At 43.2% G+C, this 23,378-nt stretch overlaps 1 protein-coding gene across 8 annotated transcripts in view; it reads right to left on the bottom strand.

The window, feature by feature from the left end:
* The window catches only part of CLIP1 (CAP-Gly domain containing linker protein 1), a 152,274-nt gene that overhangs the window by 35,968 nt on the left and 92,928 nt on the right, over window positions 1–23,378 (bottom strand). For 5 of the 8 annotated variants that reach the window (XM_031000649.3, XM_031000648.3, XM_055358251.2 and 2 more), the window contains 4 exons: window positions 23,159–23,374; window positions 14,403–14,519; window positions 11,928–12,034; window positions 4,889–5,009 (listed from right to left, as the gene is read on the bottom strand). In XM_031000649.3, coding sequence (XP_030856509.1) covers window positions 4,889–5,009; window positions 11,928–12,034; window positions 14,403–14,519; window positions 23,159–23,374 — 561 coding nt within the window. Of the gene's footprint in view, window positions 1–4,888; window positions 5,010–11,927; window positions 12,035–14,402; window positions 14,520–17,297; window positions 19,566–23,158; window positions 23,375–23,378 lie in introns of all 8 variants that reach the window. The other 3 variants (XM_055358249.2, XM_055358248.2, XM_055358247.2) reach the window with 1 other exon arrangement.

A 23,378-nucleotide genomic window follows, 5' to 3' on the forward strand; every position in this document is an offset into this window, starting at 1 on the left:
AATAAGCTAAAAACAGCTTTCCCTTTCTAAGCATTCACGTCTGGGAATTCAGGCTCATTTAAATGGCAGGTGACTATTCATGATCAATTTAGATGCTAACCCCAATTTTTTTGTATAACACATCTGCTGTAACCTCTGTCAGGAAAAACTGTTCATGAAATACAGTTATTGAGTCATTTAATCCCTGTCCGGTTTCCATAAGCAAACTGTAACCTCATTCTACAAATAGCCAGGGGGAGAATCAGCTCTGTTCCCATAGTGATAGCTCACTGTATTTGCTATCTTTACAAGGTGGAACACATGTGAGGTTTGGAAATGATAAATCAGACATATCAAAAGTGACTACCTAAGGTGACTATTTCTATAGAAGAATCAACATTATTTTTAGAATTCCCTATGAAAAGAAAACAGGGGTAGACTATACCTATAGTCCCAGCTACTGGGGAGCCTGAGGCTGAAGGATCCCTCGAGCCCAGGAGGCTGACGCTGCAGTGAGCTATGATAGTGCCACTGCTCTCCAGCCCAGGCAACAAAGTGAGACTCTGTCTCTTAAAAAAGAAACGAATGCTCTGTATAGTTTCCATTAATCTTAAACTATATGACCTTGCCTGAATTTACACTGTATGCTTCTACCAGCCACACAAAGAGCAAATGCCCCACTAAGTTGGTGATCAGGTTTTTGGCCACCACAACTCTGCAACAAAAGCTACTGCGATGGTTAATACTGAGTGTCAACTCGATTGGATTGAGGATGCAAAGTACTGATCCTGGGTATGTCTGTGAGGGTGTTGCTAAAGGAGATTTCACATCTGAGTCAGTGGGCTGAGAAAGGCTGCCCACCTTTCATCTAGGTGGGCACAACGTAATCAGCTGCCAGCCTGACCAGAATAAAAAGCAGTCAGATGGCTGAGCACAGTGGCTCATGCCTGTAATCCCAGCACTTTGGGAGGCTGAGGTGGGCAGATTGCCTAAGCTCAGGAGTTCGAGATCACCCTGGGCAACATGATGAAACCCAGTCTCTACTAAAATACAATAAATTAGCCAGGCCTGGTGGCACGCGCCTGTAGTCCCAGCTACTAGGAAGGCTGAGGCATGAGAATCACTTAAGCCCAGGAGGCCAAGTGATTGAGCCACTGCACTCCAGCTTGGACTACAGAGTGAGACTCCATCTAAAAAAAAAAAAAAGCAAGCAGAAGAACGTGAAAAGACTAGACTGGCTTAGCCTCCCAGCCTACATTTTTCTCCCATGCTGGAAGCTTCCTGCCCTAGAACATTGGACTTCAAGTTCTTCAGCTTTGGGACTCGAACTGGCTTCCTTGGTCCTCAGCTTGCAGATGGCCTCGTGTGGGACCTTGTGATTGTGTGAGTTAACAGTCCTTAATAAACTCCCCTTTATATCTATCTATCCTACTAGTTCTGTCCCTCTAGAGAAGCCCGACTAATTCAGCTATGAAGCTGGAAGTAAAGTGAATCATCTAAAAAAGTGGAAAGAGCAGTCACAAAGTCCTCTGTCTTCTTCTGTCAAACAGAAACTGGGGCCCTGGCTAAAAACAAGATACTCACCAAACACCCATGCATTCATTCAAACCTACACGTCGTGCTCTATGATTCCTACTTTCTCACTGTCTGTGGGAGAAGCAGAAGCACACGATCCTGACCAAAATGCTGGGTTCTAAGGTCAGGGCACTGCAGAGCCCGCACCTGACCACAGAGGGGCAGCAGCTCGCTCTGCTTAAGATCAGAGGCCATGACCTTTAACATGGGCCTTTAACAATGAGGACATGATCACCAAGTGGGAAAGGAGACAAGAAAAGATGCAAAAGCAGACCTGTGAATGGCAAGATTCTGGGATGCACTGGGTTTTCTAAGCAAAATAAATATTTGAGGCAGAAAAAAAAAGTACCAGTAGGGTTCAGAAGCCATTTTTAGAGCAATGTTTGACCCCACCTACCCCATTTCTAGCTCACAGCTTTTTAAAATCTTGAACAATAATCATGAAGTAAGCAGAAAAAAGTTTTATTCTCAGAACAGAACAGCAGCTGGACAAACAGGCTTTCAAACACAATTTCAAATCTCAGCTACTCCACTGCCTATCCTTGGTATCCTTGGTAAGTTCACTTTTTTTTTTTTTTTTTTTTTGAGACAGAGTCTCGCTCTGTCGCCCAGGCTGGAGTGCAGTGGCACGATCCCGGCTCACTGTAACCTCCACCTCCCAGGTTCAAGCAATTCTCTCCCTCAGTATCCCGAGTAGCTGGGATTACAGGCGCCCGCCACCATGCCTGGTTAATTTTTGTATTTTTAGTAGAGATGGAGTTTCACCATCTTGGCCAGGCCGGTCTCGAACTCCTGACCTCGTGATCCACCCGCCTCGGCCTCCCAAAATGCTGAGATTACAGGTGTGAGTCACTGTGCCCAGCCATTAGTTCACTTTTAAGCCTGTTTCCTGTCTAAAAATAATCCTACTATCTCTGAGGTAGGTTGTGATGATTCCATAAAATAATGGTAAAGCAATCAGCTCAGTTCAACAAATTATGGTGCTTCTAAATAAAGGAATCAGGAGAGAACCTAGGTCGTGGGTCAGTATTTACCTTTCCCAAGTCAATCTAGTCTCCACTGTCTCGAGTTTAGAATGAAAAAGCAAATTTTTCTGTAGTACTACAACTGAAATTATTTTTTTAAAATAGCATTTCTGCCAAATACTGTAGCTCTGTAATACATTTCTAACACAGCTGATCAATAGTCTGACTTAACTGGAGAAAGCAACTAAGTGAAATTTTATAGAATTCTTGGAGATGATACAATAAGAGTAACAGAGCCCGATGAATTAATCGGTCTTCTTTAAACTAAGGTGGCTTCTAAGTTACTTTAAACGGGTGGCTCACTCCACTCTTTTGAAATATATATACCATGGAAAGAATGGTCTGTAATCTTTCTTGGTAATCAATGTTTTTCACAATCTCCGTCATGAAAGCCTATCATATTTTAATTCACACACACATTATTTCTCCTTCTGAGTTACATACAGAAAACTACCAGTGGCTTAAGAATCCACCCATTCTTTAAAAGTAAGTCACTTCTTAGCCATTCCTGTAGGCATTACTTTCTAACACTCTGCAAAGCACCTGATTTTTACATTTTTTAATCACAAAACCTTTTCAGTAGGAAGCTAATTGAAATCTCTACTGCAAAAGAGAACAGAGCTGCTAGGATGGAGAGGAGCCCAAGTCAGGCAAAGAAACGGTGGGAAATTCTAAACAAGGAAGCATGATGTCTCCTGAATCCCTTCTGGTTCTGAGTGACAGAGACAAGAACTGTAATCATCAGTCCAGTTAAGGTCACAGCATAAGTCAAGAGGATGATCTCTGTAAGTTCCTCCTATTTATGGAACCCACTCTCTCTACCAGAGATGTTCAATGAAACGATAGGAGATGGCAATAGACTCAGCACTTAGCCAAAGTCCTTCTCTTCCAAGTCCCTGTGGACACACTGATGCTGGAGATGCCAAATGCTGTAGGTGTTTTAGCTTGTGCCAGGAAAAAAGAACCCCTGCTGGTCAATGGGCTTCCATTCTTCATGACCTCCGGTTTCTCACAAACTCATCAAAGGAGAGTGCAGTGACCCTAATTAAGTCAACACACTGATACTCTCCTTGGCCCCCATCAGAAGATGACATCTCTTGACACTAGTCGCCAAATGATGCTGAACAAATTACTATCATCTTTGTGCTTCCGTTTCCCCTTTTACAAATGGGGATAATAATAGTGCTATTGCTTAGAATTATGGCAAGGACTGCGATGATAGCTAGCACTTATTTGTGCCTGTCACATAGCAAGAGCCCATAATGTTAGCTACTATCACCAACAGCATCATCATCATCTTGGAGTCTGAAGAGATGTGGCATTTCTTCCACAAAATAAGAAAATTGTGGAGAGCAACAATGAAGATTTTAAAGTCTAAAGTTAACTCTTCAAAAAGTGCTTTCACCACAAATTGCACCATGTCAATGGGTACTCAGTACAACTACCCCAAACTAATCCATCCCAAGTAAGAATTAATGTTTGCAACACACAACGGGAAAAAAAATTTTTTCCCCTTGGAGTACAAAACAAGAATGAATGACTACACAGCAAAAGTCTCTTAAAAATGTAATTTTAAGCTGCTGCTCTGAAGTCAGATGTGACTCACAATTCAGCATTTTGATTCAACTGTTAGAGAAGAATAAAAGGCAGAATATAGCTTCCTTTAAAATCAGTTTTGTTGCCATGTTTAATCAACTTCTATAAGAAACCTCTGTAATTTAAATATAGAAGCAAATAGGTTGTGGTTTGCTTATAGTTCATGCCAGTTGTAACATATATTCTATATTTACCAATGCACACAAGTGTACATGTATGCACAGTTTCATTAGAAAAGGCTTAAGTATGTTTTTTAATTTAAACAAAAGCAGAGTTCTATTTAAAATCAGCTGCCAACACTTACACCAAATCTATATTCTTGTAATCTGTTTCTTCAAAATCAATTTTGACGAAAGTGAAAAAAATCTTAAGAGAAAAATAATTTTGTAATCCAAGTAGTAGTAGGGTGAAGATACTGTCCCCTTCCATTTAAATGTTGGGCTACAAGATTGTCTAATAAAGATCGTATTTTCTACTTGCTTGCAAGTTCCAGTGTTCTGTGTATTTTTTAAAGGACCTGTCAAATGTCTCCTACCCTAAATCCTACAGCAGCACGTTTGAAAACAAGGAGACACATAGCACAGGTAACTTGGAATTCCGTTTGGAATGACCCCACAACACTGAGCAGACCTCTGAGTGGCCTCTGAGCGTGCTGCCAACAGCAGCAGCACCCAGCATGGCACAGCTGGAACCCCTCGCCAAAGGACACTGACCTTTTGATGACTTGTGACTTCGTCCCTGCTTCTCCCCAGCTCCTCAGCAAGTTTAACGTTCTCTTCTTGCAACGCTGAAAGCTGCTGGGACTTCTGAGCTGCTGCCTGCTTTAGGGTTTCTCTGCAAGGACAGTGAGTGCAGGGTTACCATAGAAACAAGACAGGCAAGGAAACTGTGGGAGACAACCAGCTTCACAGCACTGAAGAAAATATATCTGGGTCACGTGCCTGATAGGATCTATAATAACAGCAGACAGTATTATCTACATGCAGAAGGGGTTAAATGGCCATAACCTCCCAAAAGGAGGACTGCCACCCACAATTATTACATTTTTCAGAACCCAATAAACCCTATGCCCACCCTCCCACCACCCAAACTTATCCCACAAAAAAGGAATTTTGCTATAAAATAAATGACAAATGAGATGGTCCGTACAGCCCTCCTGTCTTTAGGAATATTTCCATTAGATGATTTTACTAAAACCCACTTCGTTGATAAAGTGATTTAATTTGCTGCCAAGGCACTCTGTTCTAACTGCACAGATCTATAATTTGTTTTTTTCTGGAAGAAATAAAAATCCAATGGTCCCATTTACCAGTATCTCTCAGAGTCAAGTGCTGATGTAAATCTGAGCCTATTTTTAGGACAACTAGAGGCGGAATGCCCAAGGAAATACAGTTTCCTAATTACATAACAGGTGTTTTATTTTATAGTAGTCTTTCCACAATGCTAATTTATAATTGAAAGAAGCAAATAAAAATATAATACAGACTGCTAACTTATACCGTGAATATCAGCATAGAAAAAATGAACAGGATAGGTATAATATACCTATTATTATTAAACATCTTCTTGTTCTTAAAATAATCCAAAACATACATCCTAAACATTATCCTTTATACATGAATATGCACAATATTTGATCACTAAATCTTAGTTTTATGCTATAGAGGGTTTTGATGGAATTGTGAATTTTAAGTACATCTGTGTTGGTTAAACTCCATTTAGCAAGCTGTCATACATGGCTGAATTCTGAATCAAGTCATCTGGGTATGAATCCATCTGCTGATGCATGAACGCGTCTATTTTTAACTTCAATTGTCTAATGGGTGGCAGTTCTCGGCACATTCAATTTTCTCAATTTTTAATTCTCCATCCACCTATAATATGCACACTGGGATGACCTCAGGAAGACTTAGGGAAATAAATCTACACAAAAATTCTCTTAGCACACTAAATTAGGCTTTTTACAGAGATGTTTATTTGGCAATTGAAGATAAACTGAGAAGGAATTTTAGCCTCAGCTAGTCACTCACAAAAGAGACGCATATATATGAATCTCTCTCTACATATGTATATATGTATATACATACACATACACACATATCACAGTGAAAGTTCATCTGTCCAAAGTCCATCAATCTTTGACAAATCAAATTTCCTTATGGTAAAATTACCATAAGCTAAACATATTTCCCAGGTGGTCACTGCCTTCATGAGTGGCTACATGGTGTCTGCATGTGTGTGGCCTGTCAAAGTGCTACGCTTATACTCCTGTTCCTTCTCTCTCAAGCCCACAGGAAGGAAAATAAAAACGACACATCAAGGAAGTAATCTAAAAGTGGCCAAAGTATCCTAAAGCATTGACCTATAAAAACAAAATTATTATTATTATTATTATTATTTTTTTGAGACAGAGTCTTGCTCTGTCGCCCAGGCTGGAGTGCAGTGGCACGAACTCGGCTCACTGCAAGCTCCATCTCCCAGGTTCACGCCATTCTCCTGCCTCAGCCTCCTGAGTAACTGGGACTACAGGTGCCTGCCACCACGCCCAGCCAATTTTTGTATTTTTAGTAGAGACGGGGTTTCATCATGTCGGCCAGGATGATCTGGATCTCTTGACCCCGTGATCTGCCCTCCTCGGCCTCCCAAAGTGCTGGGATTACAGGCATGAGCCACTGCGCCCGGCCAAAATTATTGTTTTAAAATTTACAAAATGCTTCCATGTCCATTTTCTCATTTAATCCTCAAAGCCCAAGGAGGCTCATGTCATTTATGTTTTAATGAGAAGACTGAAGCTCCGGGAAGTAAACAGATTTGCCCCAAATCATAAAGCCAGTAAGCAGCAAAACCACAAGAACAGGAGCTACAGTTGGCAGATGACTTCAGTCGTGATTCAGATATAGAGCACTGTATTTTTTCTTTAGTGGGTAGTGGGTGAATCCATTTCATAGAGGAAAGAGGCTCCAATAACCCAAATTCTGGAAATACTCAAGGAATGATTTTCAAAATAGCTACAAAAATATTTCTAATGGTTTTTAAAGAAGCTACTTTTCTTTCTACATGACAAGATACCTTGACACAGAAGAGACTAGGTTTAAAACTAAAGACAAACATTGTTAATATTGTAAACATTTTACTTATGAATCCATCATAAATCTATTATCATGCTAAATGTATTGTACATTTACTACTGTGCCAGGTTAGTAAAGACAAAAATTAGATTACTTATACCCTTTTTTCCCTAAGATCCAAAATTATACACCACAAGAAACTGTTTCATTGTTATCCACAACTGAAAATAGGAGCTGGCTAACCGAAATCAAGCAAGAGCTTTCCTAAAAGCAGCCTTGTAAGTGGCACACAGGAAAAGAACATTCAGTTACAAGTGCTGGTTTCCAGGGGCAAGGGCAATCAATATTCTAGAGGGAGGGGTTCCTATTAGAACCCTTGTGGTGGCTGAGCGTAGTGGCTCAAGCCTGTAATCCCAGCACTTTGGGAGGCTGAGGTGGGCGGATCACTTGAGGCCAGGAGTTCGAGACCAGCCTGGCCAACATGGCAAAACCCCATCTCTACTAAAAATACAAAAATTAGTTGGGCGTGGTGGTGCATGCCTGTGATCCCAGCTACTTGGGAGGCTGGGGTGGCATGATGAATGAAACCCGGGAGGTGGAGGCTGCAGTGAGCTGAGACTGCTGCCAATGAACTCTAGCTAGGGCAACAGAGTGAGACCCTGTCTCAGAAAAATAAGAAACCCTGTATCTATATTGGTGCCCCTTTTTCTCCAGGAACCACAGTCCTATTAGGTGAAGAGAAACACCAAAAAAGCTCCAGAGGACACGCAAAACCCCATACACGTTAAACCACGGAAGAAGTAAGCAGCTGCTCATTCTCCAGCTTTGAGCTCTGAGGAATAAGACTAAGGAACAGCAAAGTGACTGCTTTGTTTTGAGAAGCACTGTTCCCATTACATAGTCCTCTTACCGCAGAAGGCCCTGGAAATCTGACCAGAAAGCCACCAGTCATCAGGGGCAGGGGCTTTTTCAACCTACTCCCCATACCTCCTGTGCCGGCTTCCATGGAACGCTACCAGCGTGTCTCCCACTGTTCCTCCCTCCCGTTAACAGTCCCAGCCATATTGTGCCAAGTCACTGACAGGAAGATGTGATTCCCTCAGGTCTGTTGGGGCAGAAAAATAGTAGAAAATCCAAAGCAGCCCAGGTTCTTTCTGCCCTGGGATCCGGTCCCTCCCCACCTGAATGTGTTCAGGGATCAGAGGTCTGGGGAGTGCAGCACCAGGAACAGCTCAGCACAGGCTGGGGTTAGCACGACAGCGGCTGGAGCCACAATCTCAGCTAAGCTTTTATTAGTCAAAGGAATAATTCGAAGGAGGGGGTCACAGAAATAATTTATGTCACCTGGCCGGGCGTGGTGGCTCATGCCTATAATCCCAGTACTTTGGGAGGCCAAGGCAGGCGGATCACCTGAGGTTGGTAGTTCGAGACCAGCCTGATCAACATGGAGAAACCCCGTCTCTACTAAAAATACAAAATTAGCTGGGCACGGTGGTACATGCCTGTAATCCCAGCTACTGAGGCAGGAGAATTACTTGAACCCAGGAGGCGGAGGTTACGGTGAGCCAAGATCATGCCACTGCACTCCATCCTGGGCAACAAGAGCAAAACTCCATTTCAAAACAACAACAACAACAACAACAACAACAACAAAAACTATGTCTTCATAAGGGTGAAACCAACGCCACACTGAGGGTAGGTGACATGACAGGATTCAGTGAGGACTCTGAACATTAAAGGTGATCTCACTGGAATACTAGTAATGACCGCAACAAAAGACTCCTAAGAGCCAGGTGCAGTGGCTCCCGCCTGTAATCCCAGCACTTTGGGAGGTCAAGGCGGGCAGATCATTTGAGGCCAGGAGTTCAAGACCAGCCTGGCCAACATGGTGAAACCCCATCTCTACTAAAAATACAAAAAAAATGGCCAGGCGCAGTGGCTCACAGCTGTAATCCCAGCACTTTGGGAGGCTGAGGCAGGCGGATCACAAGGTCAGGCGTTCGAGTACAGCCTGGCGAATATGGTGAAACCCTGTTTCTACTAAAAATACAAAAATTAGATGGGTGTGATGGCAGGCACCTGTAATCCCAGCTACTCGGGAGGCTGAGGCAGGAGAATCGCTTCAACCCGGGAGGCGGAGGTTGCAGTGAGCCGAGACTGCACCACTGCACTCTAGCCTGGGCTAAAGGGTGAGACTCCATCTCAAAAAAAAAAAAAAAAAAAAAGTACAAAAAAATTAGCTGGGCATGGCAACGCGCGCCTGTAATCTCAGCTACTTGGGAGGTTGAGGCACGAAAATTGCTTGAACCCAGGAGGCAGAGGTTGTGGTGAGCAGAGATCACACCACTACACTCCAGTCTGGGGAACAGAGTGAGACTCTGTCTCAGAAACAAACAAATAAGTAAAAACAACAAAAGACTCATAAGTAGTACTGCAGGAAAATGGAATTTTATCTAAACCCCAAGAACCCTCTTGGCCAGGTCCACTTGGCGCTGCCCCTCCATCACCTAGTAGGACCCAGGGAGCTTGGCGGTGGGATTATGGCAGTGGAGGCTGGAGAGGGAGTCTCTCGTGGCAGTTCACATTCTCCCTCACCAGCTGCCCGTGGGACACAATGCAGGAGTTCAACCTGGTGCCCCAAAGCCCTTCAGGTTTGCAAAATGACTCGTGTCACCAAGAAAAGAAATCCTAATCTGTACCTGCACGCTGCTTCCTGAATGAATAGAACTAAACTGTCACATTACAACAAATGACTTTGTTTTTCCTGTCATGGTGACCCATCTTCTATTTGTGTCACTTGATGTTGGCAGGCCAAGGAAATTGAAGCCTCCCCTGATGACCATAATCACAATTGTAAATTTATAAATCTGCATAAATGAAATCGTTGGAACTGTTTAAACATAATCCCATCATCTAGAGACCCACCATTTAAACTAGGACTGAGGAAGAAAATCACTGACATCACGAGCTGTGCATCCCCTCGCAGGAGCAGCTCAGATTACTCCCAGGAAAATTTTAAAACTCCCCGAAGAACCACACATGTGCTAGCTTAATCCAAGCTCAATCAACAAATAGTATTGAGGATGGTGACTTTAAACAGCAGTTTGGAACTGATGTTTTTGTTTTTGCTTGAATCTCATCTATGTATTAGGATTGGAAATAAAAGACACAAACCCTTGAAGGGCAGGGACCGTATATACTCACCTTTTTATCCTTCCTACCTTAACTGTACCTACCATGAAAGACAAAGACACACTCAAATGTTCACCAGGTGAATTAGCTTTAGGGTTTTAGGTTAATACGGTTGATACAGTGTCGTTAACAGAATAGAAGACTAAATGAAATCTACACTGTAACCATCCTTTAAAATGTCAGAAAATGCCAATCTCTAATAACTACACTAGCCAAACTTGAAAGGCAAGAACTGAGTTAGCATCAACAAAGGAAGTATGAACAGTCTGTCTGTCTGAAACCACGTAACAAATTGATGTGTAAACCTTAATTTTACAGTCTTCCAAAATGCTGGTCATTTCATTTCCATGCCAGACGGTTTGATTCCTTTTCTTTTTTCTTTTTTTTTTTGAGATGGAGTCTCGCTCTGTCGCCCAGGCTGGAGTGCAGTGGCTCGATCTCGGCTCACTGCAAACTCCGCCTCCCGGGTTCACGCCATTCTCCTGCCTTAGCCTCCTGAGTAGCTGGGACTACAGGCGTCCGCCACCACGCCCAACTAATTTCTTTGTATTTTTAATAGAGACGGGGTTTCACCGTGTTAGCCAGGATGGTCTCAATCTCCTGACTTCGTGCTCCACCCACCTCAGCCTCCCAAAGTGCTGGGATTACAGGCATGAACCACCGTGCCTGGTCTATTACTTGTAAAATTGAAATACTGAAAATGTAGAAAGTGACATGCTATTTGATTTTTTTTTGTCCCCCTATAAAAAGAGTTTTGAGGGACTTGCTAATAAAGGGTCTGACATTTCCAAATGTTAAGATTGGCTGGCCAGTCGCAGTGGCTCATGCCTATAATCCCAGAACTTTGGGAGGCTGAGGAGGGAGGATCACTTGAGGTCGGAAGTTCAAGACCAAATGTTAAGACTGGCTGTTCTGATTCTACTCGTACTTTCAAGGCTTTCGAGTCACTTCTTTTTTTTTTTTTTTTTGAGACAGGATCTCACTCTGTCACCCAGGCTGGAGTGCAGTGGCACGATTATGGCTCACTGCAGCCTCAACCTGCCGGGCTCAAGCAATCCTCCCACCTCAGCCTCCCGAGTAATTGGCAAATAGGCACACACCACCATACCCAACTAATTTTTGTACTTTTTGTAGAAACAGGGTTTCGCTGTGTTGCCCAGGCTGGTCTCAAACTCCTGGGCTCAAGTGATCTACCCACCTCAGCCTCCCAGTGATGGGATTACAGGCACGTGCCACCACACCCACCCCAAAGTCACATCTGAATCCCCAACTGAACTCATCAGCCAGTACACATTTCATTCAGATCCTTTAATTTAGCTGTGGCTCTGATCTCACAGTGGTAAGTTACTGATGTTGCTTCTGGGGTATGCAATAGAGTCTGCATACGTTTACTTTATGTACTTCTCAAATATTTTTTAAATAATTAGCATTGTGTTCACATTTTCAATTTAAAATAAATTCCATATTTTTTTCTCAAAGGATAGAAACTTACATTTCTTTCCTAAATTCTTCCATTTTTTGATTCTCTACAGTCAGGAGTTCTTTCGATTTGTTCAGCTCTTCCACATTTTTCAAGTTGTTTTCTTTAAGTGTGTCCAACTTAAAGACCAAGAGAAAAAAACTTGATGAAATTATTTCATTTTCCAGTGACATGAATGAACAAATTATTCATGAAAATGTGTACTGAAAAGACAGATGAAATTAGTCACTTGCAAAAAAAAAAAAAAAGTCTCCTGGGTGAAGAGATTACAGATGACAAGTCTATTACAAACTGCAAACCTCCTCCTTACATTTAGTCTGATATATCCTGTACACCTGGCCAAAATGTCAAACTAAATTGCTACACAGAAGTAAAGTTTTCTTTTATCTTGTGTACAATTATCAGCACTTACCACTGAACTTGCTATTCAAATATGATTAAAAACAAGAAATAAAATGCAAAGCAATGACATCAGCAAGGATTATTCTTTGTAATGAAAAGAAACCCTTTTCTTTCCCCAAAGATTAGTGATTTAGGATATAATATTTTTCAATGTCAGTACCAGATTTACATAGTCCTCATTACAAAAATTATTTATTTGAATCAAAATTATTTGTAGATTGGAAAAAATTTAGTTACCCATCTGAACTTGAACCTGAAGAGGAAAAAGCCATGTCGTGGGACTGAAGGGCACTTACACCCACCTGGCTCCAACACTGGCCCACGGGGATGCAGCCAGCTGAGGGCCTGGCTCTTGGCGGAAAGCCAGAGCTGTCACTGGGATGAGTGGGGATATGACTGATCATAGGCTGTGGCAGGTGGTTGGAGCTCTAGGTGCAGAGCCACCACCAAGGATGGTAGCTCATGTGGGCCTCCATTCCTCAAGGTGGCTCCTGGGGCCATGCTGGCTTTCTGGGCCTTGAGAACTTGTCTCCTACAGCCAGAAAAGGGAGCTATCTCCTTTTGCCATGCCACATGCCACCAGTCAGGAGTCCTAGAAAATATCTTGCTAGTTTTACAACTACCATCTTCCTTTTAACACCTAACATTCCAGATTAACAAAACAAGAAAAATAAAATATCACAATGGGTCCGAAAATATGGTTCATCCAACCCTGAATTCTGGCTATAACAAAGACACCAAGGGATCTGTTATAGAACAACACAGTTCCCCCTGGTTCCACTGCTGCAGGTTAGACACATTCCCTAAAATCCTCTCATTTACTTCAGCTTCTAATTTTGATTAACAGCTATGATTTTTTAATGCTTTTATACTTTTAGCTTAAGTCATCTTCTCTTAGGATTGTCAGTTCTATAAATGTACTTCCTTCTATGTGAAGTGTTGTTATTTATCATATCATTACCTCCAAATGTTCATCTCCTTTGAAAAGTTGATCCTTGACCTCCACAATGAGGAGGCCTGGTCTTTACAGTGGCTCCTCAGTTTGGCCACTGCCTCCCCCTTGCTTTCCTTCCTTAATGTCTTACCTGCCTATTTAAAAGTATCTGGGCTGGGCGTGGTGGCTCATGACTGTAATCCCAGCCCTTTGGGAGGCCAAGGCGGGAGGATCATGAGGTCAGGAGTTTGAGAACAGCCTGGCCAACATGGCAAAACTCCGTCCCTACTTAAAATACAAAAATTAGCCAGGCGTGGTAGTAGGCACCTGTAATCCCAGCTACTTGGGAGGCTGAGGCAGGAGAATCACTTGAACCCGGGAGGCGGAGGTTGCAGTGAGCCGAGATCATGCCATTGCACAACAGCCTGGGCAACAAGAGCAAGACTCCATCTCAAAACAACAACAACAAAACAAAACAAAAAAAGCAACAACAACAAAAAAGCATCTGAAGTTCCACAGGACTTCAGATAACCATTTTGGTGCCTCAGTCGGCTTAGGATTTAGGTAACAGCTTTCCAAATGAAGAAAGGGTTGGTATGAGCTAGGAGGGTGGGAGCAGGGAAATCCAAAGAGGAGGAGAAATGCCACAGAAGGAGAAATGCTACTTGTGGACAGAATCAAAATATCTTGACGCCACATATTTGTCCCTGCTCCAAAAGTGACTCATTCAAGATGACACAAAAGGAAATCAGTACTGAATTGGGCCAAGAAAAGGCCTACATCAGACTCAGGGCTGAGGAACAAAACTTAGTGGCTCAAAGTTGGGAAAGAGAAGAGAAAAAACAATGTGTGTGATGTAAGATAAAGGATACAAAAGCTAGAGCAGGCCATCAGTATCTCCTCTCGCTAGTGCCATCAGTAAACAGTCACCTTAGCCACACTATTAGGGTTTTTCCCTCAATTTGTAAAGTTGATCCTAATAAGTAATGAAGTGATACACTTTATTTAAGATTATCGTGGCTCTGGCATGCATTTCAAACCTGTGTAAGGTCACATACTTCAAAAACATAAGCAATCCTGAGTCAGTGAACAAACATTCCACCAAGTTGGTAAGCTGTTCTTTGTATAAAAAGCTATTTAAATCTGATTACTTCATTCTGTAGTTTTGCATTTGTTTGCTTGGTGTCCTCCAAGGAGGCCAGAGTCTCAGTCTTCTCTTTGGTCATCTGTTCCATTATCTGCATGGCATCTTCCGCTGTTTGAGCAGCCTAAATACAAGGAAACACTGTGAGAAATGAGGACAGCCCTCGCCAACACCGTTAGGTGAGGATCGGGCTGTGCTCTTCAGGCAGCACTCAGTGTCTGTGTGGGTAAGGGAGGCACACAGAGAGGGTGAATCAGTCACCAATCCAGTGCTGAAACAGACGGACCAGGACAGGAAAGGTCTTTACTCTGAAGTAGAATATGCAGACCCTTTCCTGCCATTTCTCAATGTCAATTGTTATGCAATTTGCATGTAAACATACATCTTCCAGTGAAAGTTCCAAATGACACTGGCAAGCATGCTCCCTTCATTCTGACTTATGTTTGAGAGACCGTTCGGAGGTAACAATGAATAACATCCTTATACAGCTGAATTTCTTGGAATCATATTTATTATTATAAGTTTAAAATACCATCCTTGCTATTTCAAATCTGGGGCTTTCAAAGTCACTCAAATTTAGGCTGAGAATTTTTCAAATAAATATAAAAATCATTTGGGCACTTCTAACATAAGGCTCAAGTGTTTAACGAGAAGCATTTAATGCAAGTTGTGGGTAATGAATAAAAACACGGCTGTGAATAAAAAGATGATATGGAGACAAATTCTTAGCTGTTAACTATCAAAATTAATTATAAAAAGTTAGATATAGGCCGGGCGCAGTGGCTCACGGGTGTAATCCCAGCACTTTGGGAGGCCGAGGGAGGCGGATCATGAGGTCAAGAGATTGAGACCATCCTGGCCAACATGGTGAAACCCCATCTCTACTAAAAATACAAAAAACTAGCTGGCTGTGGTGGCAGGTGCCTGTAGCTACTTGGGAGGCTGAGGCAGGAGAATGGTGTGAACCTGGGAGGCGGAGGTTGCAGTGAGCTGAGATTGCGCCACTGCACTCCAGCCTGGCGACACAGCAAGACTCCGTCTCAAAAAAAAAAAAGAAAAGTTAGATATAAAAATAACCATAAAAATAAATGAAAATATAGCTAGGCATGGTAGCATGTGCCTACAGTCCCAGCTACTCAGGGAGCTGAGACGGGAGGACTGCTTGAACCCAGGAGGTGGAAAGTACCCTGGGAAACACAGCAAGATTCCCACCTCTAAAAAAATAAATTAATTAACAGGCCAGGCGCAGTGGCTCATGCCTGTAATCCTAGCACTTTGGGAGGCCAAGGCAGGCGGATCACAAGATCAGGAGTTCGAGACCAGCCTGGCCAATATGGTGAAACCCAGTCCCTACTAAAAATCCAAAGCTTAGCCAGGTGTGGCAGCACGCACCTGTAGTCCCAGCTACTCAAGAGGGCGAGGCAGGAGAATCGCTTGAACCCGGGAGGCAGAGGTTGCAGTGAGCCAAGGTCACACCACTGTACTCCAGCCTGGGTGACAGAGCGAGGCTCTTTTTTTTTTTTTTGAGGCAGAGTCTCATTCTGTCACCAGGCTGGAGCGCAGTGGTGCAATCTCAGCTCACTGCAACCTCCGCCTCCCTGGTTCAAGTGATTCTCCTGCCTCAGCCTCCTGAGTAGCTGGAACTACAGGCCCACACCACCACACCCGGCTAATTTTTGTATTTTTAGTAGAGACGGGGTTTCACCATGTTGGCCAGGATGGTCTTGATCTTCTGATCTCGTGATCCGCCTGCAACAGCCTCCCAAAGTGCTGGGATTACAGGTGTAAGCCACTGCGCCCGGCGAGACTCTGTCTTAAAAATAAATAAATAAATAAATAAAATCCTTTAGGCACTTGTTTATAATTTATTGGTCTAATAAAGTTTATGAAAATTCTGCATTTTTCCCTATCCAATTATCAGCCATGAAGATTTCAATGGAATCTTCCAACTCCAAATGGATAGACACAATGAAATAGTTAAAAGCCAAACAGAAGACTATATTTCAATATGTGCCAATTTATTGCTTTTTTTTTTTTCCCTTGAGACAGAGTTTTTCACTCTTGTTGCCCAGGCTGGAGTGCAATGGCGCAAGCTCGGCTCACTGCAACCTCCATCTCCTGGATTCAAGTGATTCTACTGCCTCAGCCTCCTGAGTAGCTGGGATTATAAGTGCACGCCACCACGCCTGGTGAATTTTTGTATTTTTAGTAGAGACAGGGTTTCAACATGTTGGTTAGGCTGGTCTCGAACTCCTGACCTCAGGTGATCCACCTGCCTCAGCCCCCGTGAGCCACCACACCTGGCTGGTTATTACTTTTTTTTTTTAGATGGGGTCTCGCTCTGTCAACCAGGCTGGAGTACAATGGCATGATCTCGGTTTCCTGCAACTTCTGCCTCCTGGGCTCAAGCAATCCTCTCATCTCAGCCCCCTGAGTAGCTGGGACTATAGGCATGTGTCACCATGCCCAGCTAATTACTGTATTTTTTGTAGAGACAGGGTTTTGCCATGTTGCCCAGGCTGGTCTCGAACTCCTAGACTGAAGCCATCTGTCCACCTCAGCCTCCCAAAGTGCTGGGATTACAGGCGTGAGCCACTGCGCCCGGCCAAATTTCACTATTGCTCTTAAGCTTTTTCATAAAGTTTCTCCTTAGATTAAAAAATAAATCCTTTTTATTCACAGTTTGCAATTTTTTTCAAATGGGGAGAGACTACTACAGTGAGATACTTAGTAAAGAATCCCCCTTTCAGACTGTAACGAACAGCTTGAGACATATAAGCAACTGACTTAATGAGGTGGATTTCCATAAGCAGAAATGAAGAAAGATGACCTACACCACTTGAGTTAGTGCACAGTGTTAGTAAGCAGTCTGGGTGCTCAATACTTGACCCTCTCACTTTACCGTAAATGACTGAAGAGTCTCGAGCTCTCTAAGTTTAAGAGTAAGCTTGTTCTTGTCTTTTCTCAAAGTACGGTTTTCATTTTGAGATTCTAGGAGATTGGCTGAAATATGGCTGTTGGTTTTGGCCAACTGGCTGATCTCTTTCTGAAGGATGAAGTAGCTTTCTGCCAGGGTTTCCTTCTCCTTCAGGAGCTCATCCTTTTCCAGCATCATTTCGCTCTTCTCAGCCAGGAGGTTCTGGTTGTCTTGCATCACCTGGGCTTTTTCGGCCAGGGTCACCTCATGGTTCCGCTGAAGGTCATCCAGAATCTTGGTGACGCAGCTGTGCAGTTCCTGCAGCTCTGCCTTGGATTTGGACAAGGCAGCAAAATCACTTTTCAGAGTCTTTACATGGGCAGCAAGTTGAGCTGCTTCTGCAGTCAACAGTTCCTTCTCCTCAATTATCTCTGCCAGTTCTTGCTCTGATTTGGTCTTCTCTTGAAGTAGCACAAACTTCTCGGACCGCAGCTCCTCGATACACACTCTTAACTCCTCCAACTCCTGCTCCAGGAGCACCATCCTCCCGTGAAGTTGATTGTTTTCGTACAAGGATGACTCGCTCTCCTTTGCTCTGGCTTCCTGTTCCAGGATTAAGGACTGCTGCATTTCCTGGATCTCCTTGCTTAATTTGTGACACTCTTCTTGCAGGTTCAAGCCATCTCTCAGCAAAATGTTCTTCTCGGAACAACACGTGTTAAGTTGAGCATCCAAACTCTCCTTTGCTTGCAATATGTGAGTGTGTTCTTTTTCCAGATTCTTTTTGGCATTTTGAGCCTCTTTCAGCATCAAAGAGAGGTCGCACTTGCTGGCCACTAGTTCTTGGTTTTCCTTTCTTCTCTCTTGAAGCTCCTTCTTCAGAGCGTCAATATTACCGAGGAGTTTCATATTCTCTTGCACAATTAAACTTCTGTTTGCAGACTCTTGATCACATTGCCTTTTGAGGTCTCCTATGGCTTTGATGGAATTCTCTCTCTCTGCAAGTAAAGCTCCATTTTGCATTTCCAGTGAGGATTTTTCTTTCAAGAGACTATCCTGCTGCTTTTTAAGTTTAGTCATTTTCTGAGAAGCCATCTCCTTCTCGGAAGTCAGGTAAGCGATCTTCTCATTCAGGCTCATCTCAGTATGGGCAGCCTCTTCTGAGCATTTGTGGAGTTTTTCAGTGATTATTCTATTTTCACTTAAAAGTTCCTCTTTCTCAGCCAAGAGCCTTGTCTCGGAGGCAGCCAAGGTTTCTTTCTCATGCAGAAGCTGGATGCACTCGGAGTCCGTGACCACCCGCCTGGCCTTAATTTCCTCCAAGAGCTTTGTGAGGCTTGTGTTTGTGGCCTGGAGTTGCATGGTCTCCAGCTCTGCCTTCCTCAGGGCCTTGCTGGCATCATCCAGCTGTGCGCGGAGCCCAGTGGCTTCTGAGCAGAGCAGCTGTTTGACCTGGAGAGAGGCCTGGAGGCTGGCATTCAGCTTTTCCTGATCTTGCAGCAGCATGTCCGTCTCTAACTGCAGATTTCTGTTGTTCTGAACAACATTATCTCGTTCTACCTTTAAGGCTATGCACGTGTTATCGAGATTGGACAGTTTCTCTAAAGCTGACTTTTTCTCAGCTGTGAGATCTTCAATCTCCTGTACCAAAGCTTTCTGATCTTTGACTAGCTCCTCATAAGACCTTTGAAGCTTCTGAATGATGTCATCCTTATCTTTGGCCAAGATGAAGTTTTCGGTAATAAGTTTCTTGATCTGGTCCTCCAGGTGATCTTTTTCTTCCTGGTCCTTCTCAGTCTTAGCAATCAAAGTATCTTTGCTGAGCTGGAGCTCTTCAATGAGCGCCTGCATGCTCACCTTGGAAGCTTGCAAAGAGTCATTTTCCACATTTATCTTCAAGAGTTCTTCCTGTGCAACACTGATTTCTTTAAGCAATTTCTCTCTCTCAACAGCCAAAGCTTCTTTATTGAGATGTTCCTGCTCATAATACTTTTCGGCATCTTGTTTTTCTTCTAAGAATTTCTCCTTTTCTAAATTAAGAGTTTCATTCACTGACCACAGTTTCTGCTGGTCTCCCTGAAGTAAAGCTATTTTGGCCTCCAATTCTACAAGCTTGGATAAAAGTGAACCGTTTTCTAACTTTAAATCATTTCCCTCCTGCGAAAGAAGCTGCTTCTCTGATTTCAGACCCCTCAGCTCTTCTGACATTAGTTCAATTTCTTTTTTGGCTGATGTTAACAAATAAGTTAGCGACTACAGAAACAAAAGATGGAAAGAATGGAAACAAAAATGAAATCAAGCAGACAAATGCAAGCCCAAATAACTTAATGTAACCTAAATGATAAAAACTTTACAATTTCTACAATAAACTTTATAGAAACTATCTGAATAACAAGAGAAAGAAACTAAACAGAGCCCATAAAAAGATAAGTCAAAAGTGTAGTTTTGCAAAGTGCTTCTGTATCTGTTAGCTTATTTTATCTTTGAAACAACTTGTGAAATTATTCCCAGTAGCTACCTAGAAGATAAAAATAGTAGCTTGATTTTAATATCAGGGCATAAGATTCTTTCCTGCCATTCCAATTATCGAATTACTTTGAAAGCAGAAAGGATTCATAGAACAATTTTTAAAAATACAATTAAAAGAAGTACAAAAAGTCAGTATATTTTAATGAAAAAAGGAAGGGGCATAACAAGGGAAAATAAACTACTGCCTTCCAAACTCACCACAGGACCTTACTTAAGGGTAGCCGAGGGGCTGAGAGTGATTTAGTCCCAATATCACATATAACTTAAAAACTACAGCCTAATTTCTAGGCTTTGCTGACTAAAAGGAATAGTTTTTTTTTTAATTTACTGAATTATAAGATAATTTGACCACAGTGTCTATACCAGTGCTATCCAGAACTTTCTGCAATGATAGAATTTTTTTTTTTTTTTTTTTTTTGAGACTGAGTCTCGTTCCATCTATTGCCCAGGCTGGAGTGCAATGGTGCGATCTTGGCTCACTGCAACCTCCGCCTCTGGGTTCAAGCTATTCTCATGCCTCAGCCTCCCAAGTAGCTGGGACTACAAGGCTCCGCCACCATGCCCGGCTAATTTTTCTTATTTTTAGTAGAGACGAGGTTTCACCATGTTGGCCAGGCTGGTCTCAAACTCCTGACCCCAAGTGATCCACCGACCTAGGCCTCCCGAAGTGCTGGGATTACAGGCATGAGCCACCACGCCCAGCTGATATAAATGTTCTTATTTGCACTCCCATCATGGTGACCATATGACTACTGAGCACCTGAAATGTGGTGAGTGCAACTGAGGAGCTAAATTTTTAATTAAAATGTAACAAATTTAAATTTATTTATTTACTTATTTATTTATTTATTTATTTTGGAGGCAGAGTCTCACTCTGTGGCCCAGGCTGGAGGGAAGTGGGGTGATCTCGGCTCACTGCAACCTCTGCCTCCCAGGTTCAAGCGATCCTCTTTTAAGCATATACAAAAATAGAGAAAATAATGTAGACCGCATATATTCCCATATTAAGGTTTTTATTTTTATTTATTTTTTGAGACAGTCTCACTCTGTCACCCAGGCCAGAGTGCAGTGGCACCATCTCAGCTCACTGCAGCCTCCACCTCCTAGGCTCAAAGGATTCTCCTGCCTCAGCCTCCTGAGTAGCTGGGACTACAGGTGTGTGCCACTACATCCGACTAATTTTTTGTATTTTTAGTAGAGACGGTCTCATGATGTTGTCCAGGGTGGTCTCAAACTCCTGTGCTCAGGCAATCTGCCCACCTTGGCTTCCCAAAGTGCTAGGATTACAGGCGTGAGCCACCAGAACTGGCTACAAATTTAAATTTGAATGACCTCACATGGCTGGTAGCTACTACATTAGGCAGCACAGCTATAGCCCACTGGCTCTTAAAAGTAGGGAATAGGAGGCTTCATGGGTTCCATGAACCTTGTTGAGTGCACACGTAAACTTTCCTGAAAAAATATCTGTAGATTTCATTAGATTATTCCAAAGAGTCTGGGACTGATTACGATCCACTGAAATTAGATACTAGACACGTTTGGAGGGGAACAGTCCTGGCATTTTTAACTCAATGACCCTTGCACAAAACCAACCAACAAAATCAGTGAGACTGGCCAGGAATGGTGGCTCATGCCTGCAATCCCAGCACCTTGTGAGACTGGCCAGGAATGGTGGCTCACGCCTGCAACCCCAGCACCTTGTGAGACTGGCCAGGAATGGTGGCTCACACCTGCAATCCCAGCGCCTTGTGAGACTGACCAGGAATGATGGCTCACGCCTGCAATCCCAGCACCTTGGGAAGCTGAAGCAGGCAGATCGCCTCTATCCAGGGGTTCAAGACCAGCCTGAGCAACATAGCGAGACTCTGTCTCTACAAAAAATAAAAAATTAGCCAGGTGTAGTGGCACGTGCTTTTAGTCTCAGCTACTTGGGAAGCTGAGGCAGGGGGATCACTTGAGCCCGAGAGGTTGAGGCTGCAGTGAGCCATGACTGGGCCACTGCACTCAGCCTGGGTGACAGAGTGAGACCTTGTCTCAAAAAAACAAACAAACAACAACCGAGGAGACCTTACATCAGCTTCTGCGATGCTGTGGTTTGCTCAGGCTGAAACATTTTAAAGGATATACAAAAAAAAAAAAAAAAAAACTGAAGTCTGCACAGATAAAGGAAACCACAAAGACAAAAGATCTGGGAATTGTATCTAGTGTTAAATGGCTCATAAAACTGGAGGTATTTCACAGAAAGAAGAGAAATCCTCAACTATCAGCATGTAGAAGAGGGAGAATATGGGCCTCCCAGATGACATGCATGGCACACACATACCATGTCATGTCCACTTAGTTAGCAATAGGCTTTTCATGAGATTGGTTTCAAGTCCTATATATGCTCTTTTATCATTTCTTTCTACTAAACTCCTATAACACATTAAAAATAAAGAAAGATGAATACTTACTTTCCTTTGAGCAATAGAAGGTTAAACAGTGGGAAAGGTTGAACTTCGTGAAGTTACCAGAGTCACAAAATGTACTGGGCAGGCCAGGCATGGCGGCTCACACCTGTAATCCCAACACTTTAAGAGGCCAAGATGGGAGGATTGCTTGAGCCCAGGAGTTTGAGACCAGCCTGGGCAACACAGCAAGACCCCATTCTCCACAAAAAAAAGAAAAAATATATATTGGGCACAGATACAATCCTAAAACCATAAAATGAAATCCAACATATCAAATTCTGCTCTATCTACTAACAGGGTGTTTCCTCCCTGCCCTTGAATCCAGCTTCCTTGTCAATAAGCTCACAGTACCTTCCTGGGCACACATAAAGCCCTCTGTGGAATTCTCAATTCTAACTCTTCCCAGAAGAGCTCTGTTCCTCCAACCAGGCTCTCTCTAGTCCTGATTCCTTGCTTGCTTACTTCATGTGACCTCTGCCTCTTGCTTTATCGCAACATCTCTCCAAACCCTAGTGCAAGGCAGCAACAAGCACGGCCAAGATTAGAGGAACAAGCAAGCAAGCAGAGTTCAGGCAACGAAAGAACCTTTGTGACCGCTGGGAAACAAGCAGCACGGGGGTGATGGCTACACAGTCCATTCCAGGAAAGACTGGCAGGCAACGCCGTCTGAGAAGGAACAGCAGCTGGCACAAAACACTTGAAGCCATAGGAAACGTAATGTACCACCCTGCCACACACTCAGAAGGGTAACGTTTGTAGAGGCCACCTTAACTTGTCCCACTGGCTGCTGCTTTCTAAGCACCCTTCCTGCCTTGACACAGAGCTCAGGCAAGCTACAACACAAGGAAATTCTCTCGCGTCACGTACTTTGGCTTTGTCGGCTTGCTTTCTCAGCTCCTCCAGCTCCTGTAGCAAGCCACTGTTCTCCTCCCGTGCGCCCTTCAGCTTGTCCTCTGTGTCCAGCAGCGTCTTCTGGAGGTTCTGTAGGATTTCTTCATGCTTGGTTTTTGTCTCAGAAGTGGCTCTCTCATACCTGGCTTTCAGCTCCTGACACTGGTTGTGGCTTGTTTCCATTTTCTTTTCCTGC

The sequence above is a fragment of the Gorilla gorilla genome, chromosome 10, assembly GCF_029281585.2.
Source record: "Gorilla gorilla gorilla isolate KB3781 chromosome 10, NHGRI_mGorGor1-v2.1_pri, whole genome shotgun sequence".
Classification (NCBI taxonomy): Eukaryota; Metazoa; Chordata; class Mammalia; order Primates; family Hominidae; genus Gorilla; species Gorilla gorilla.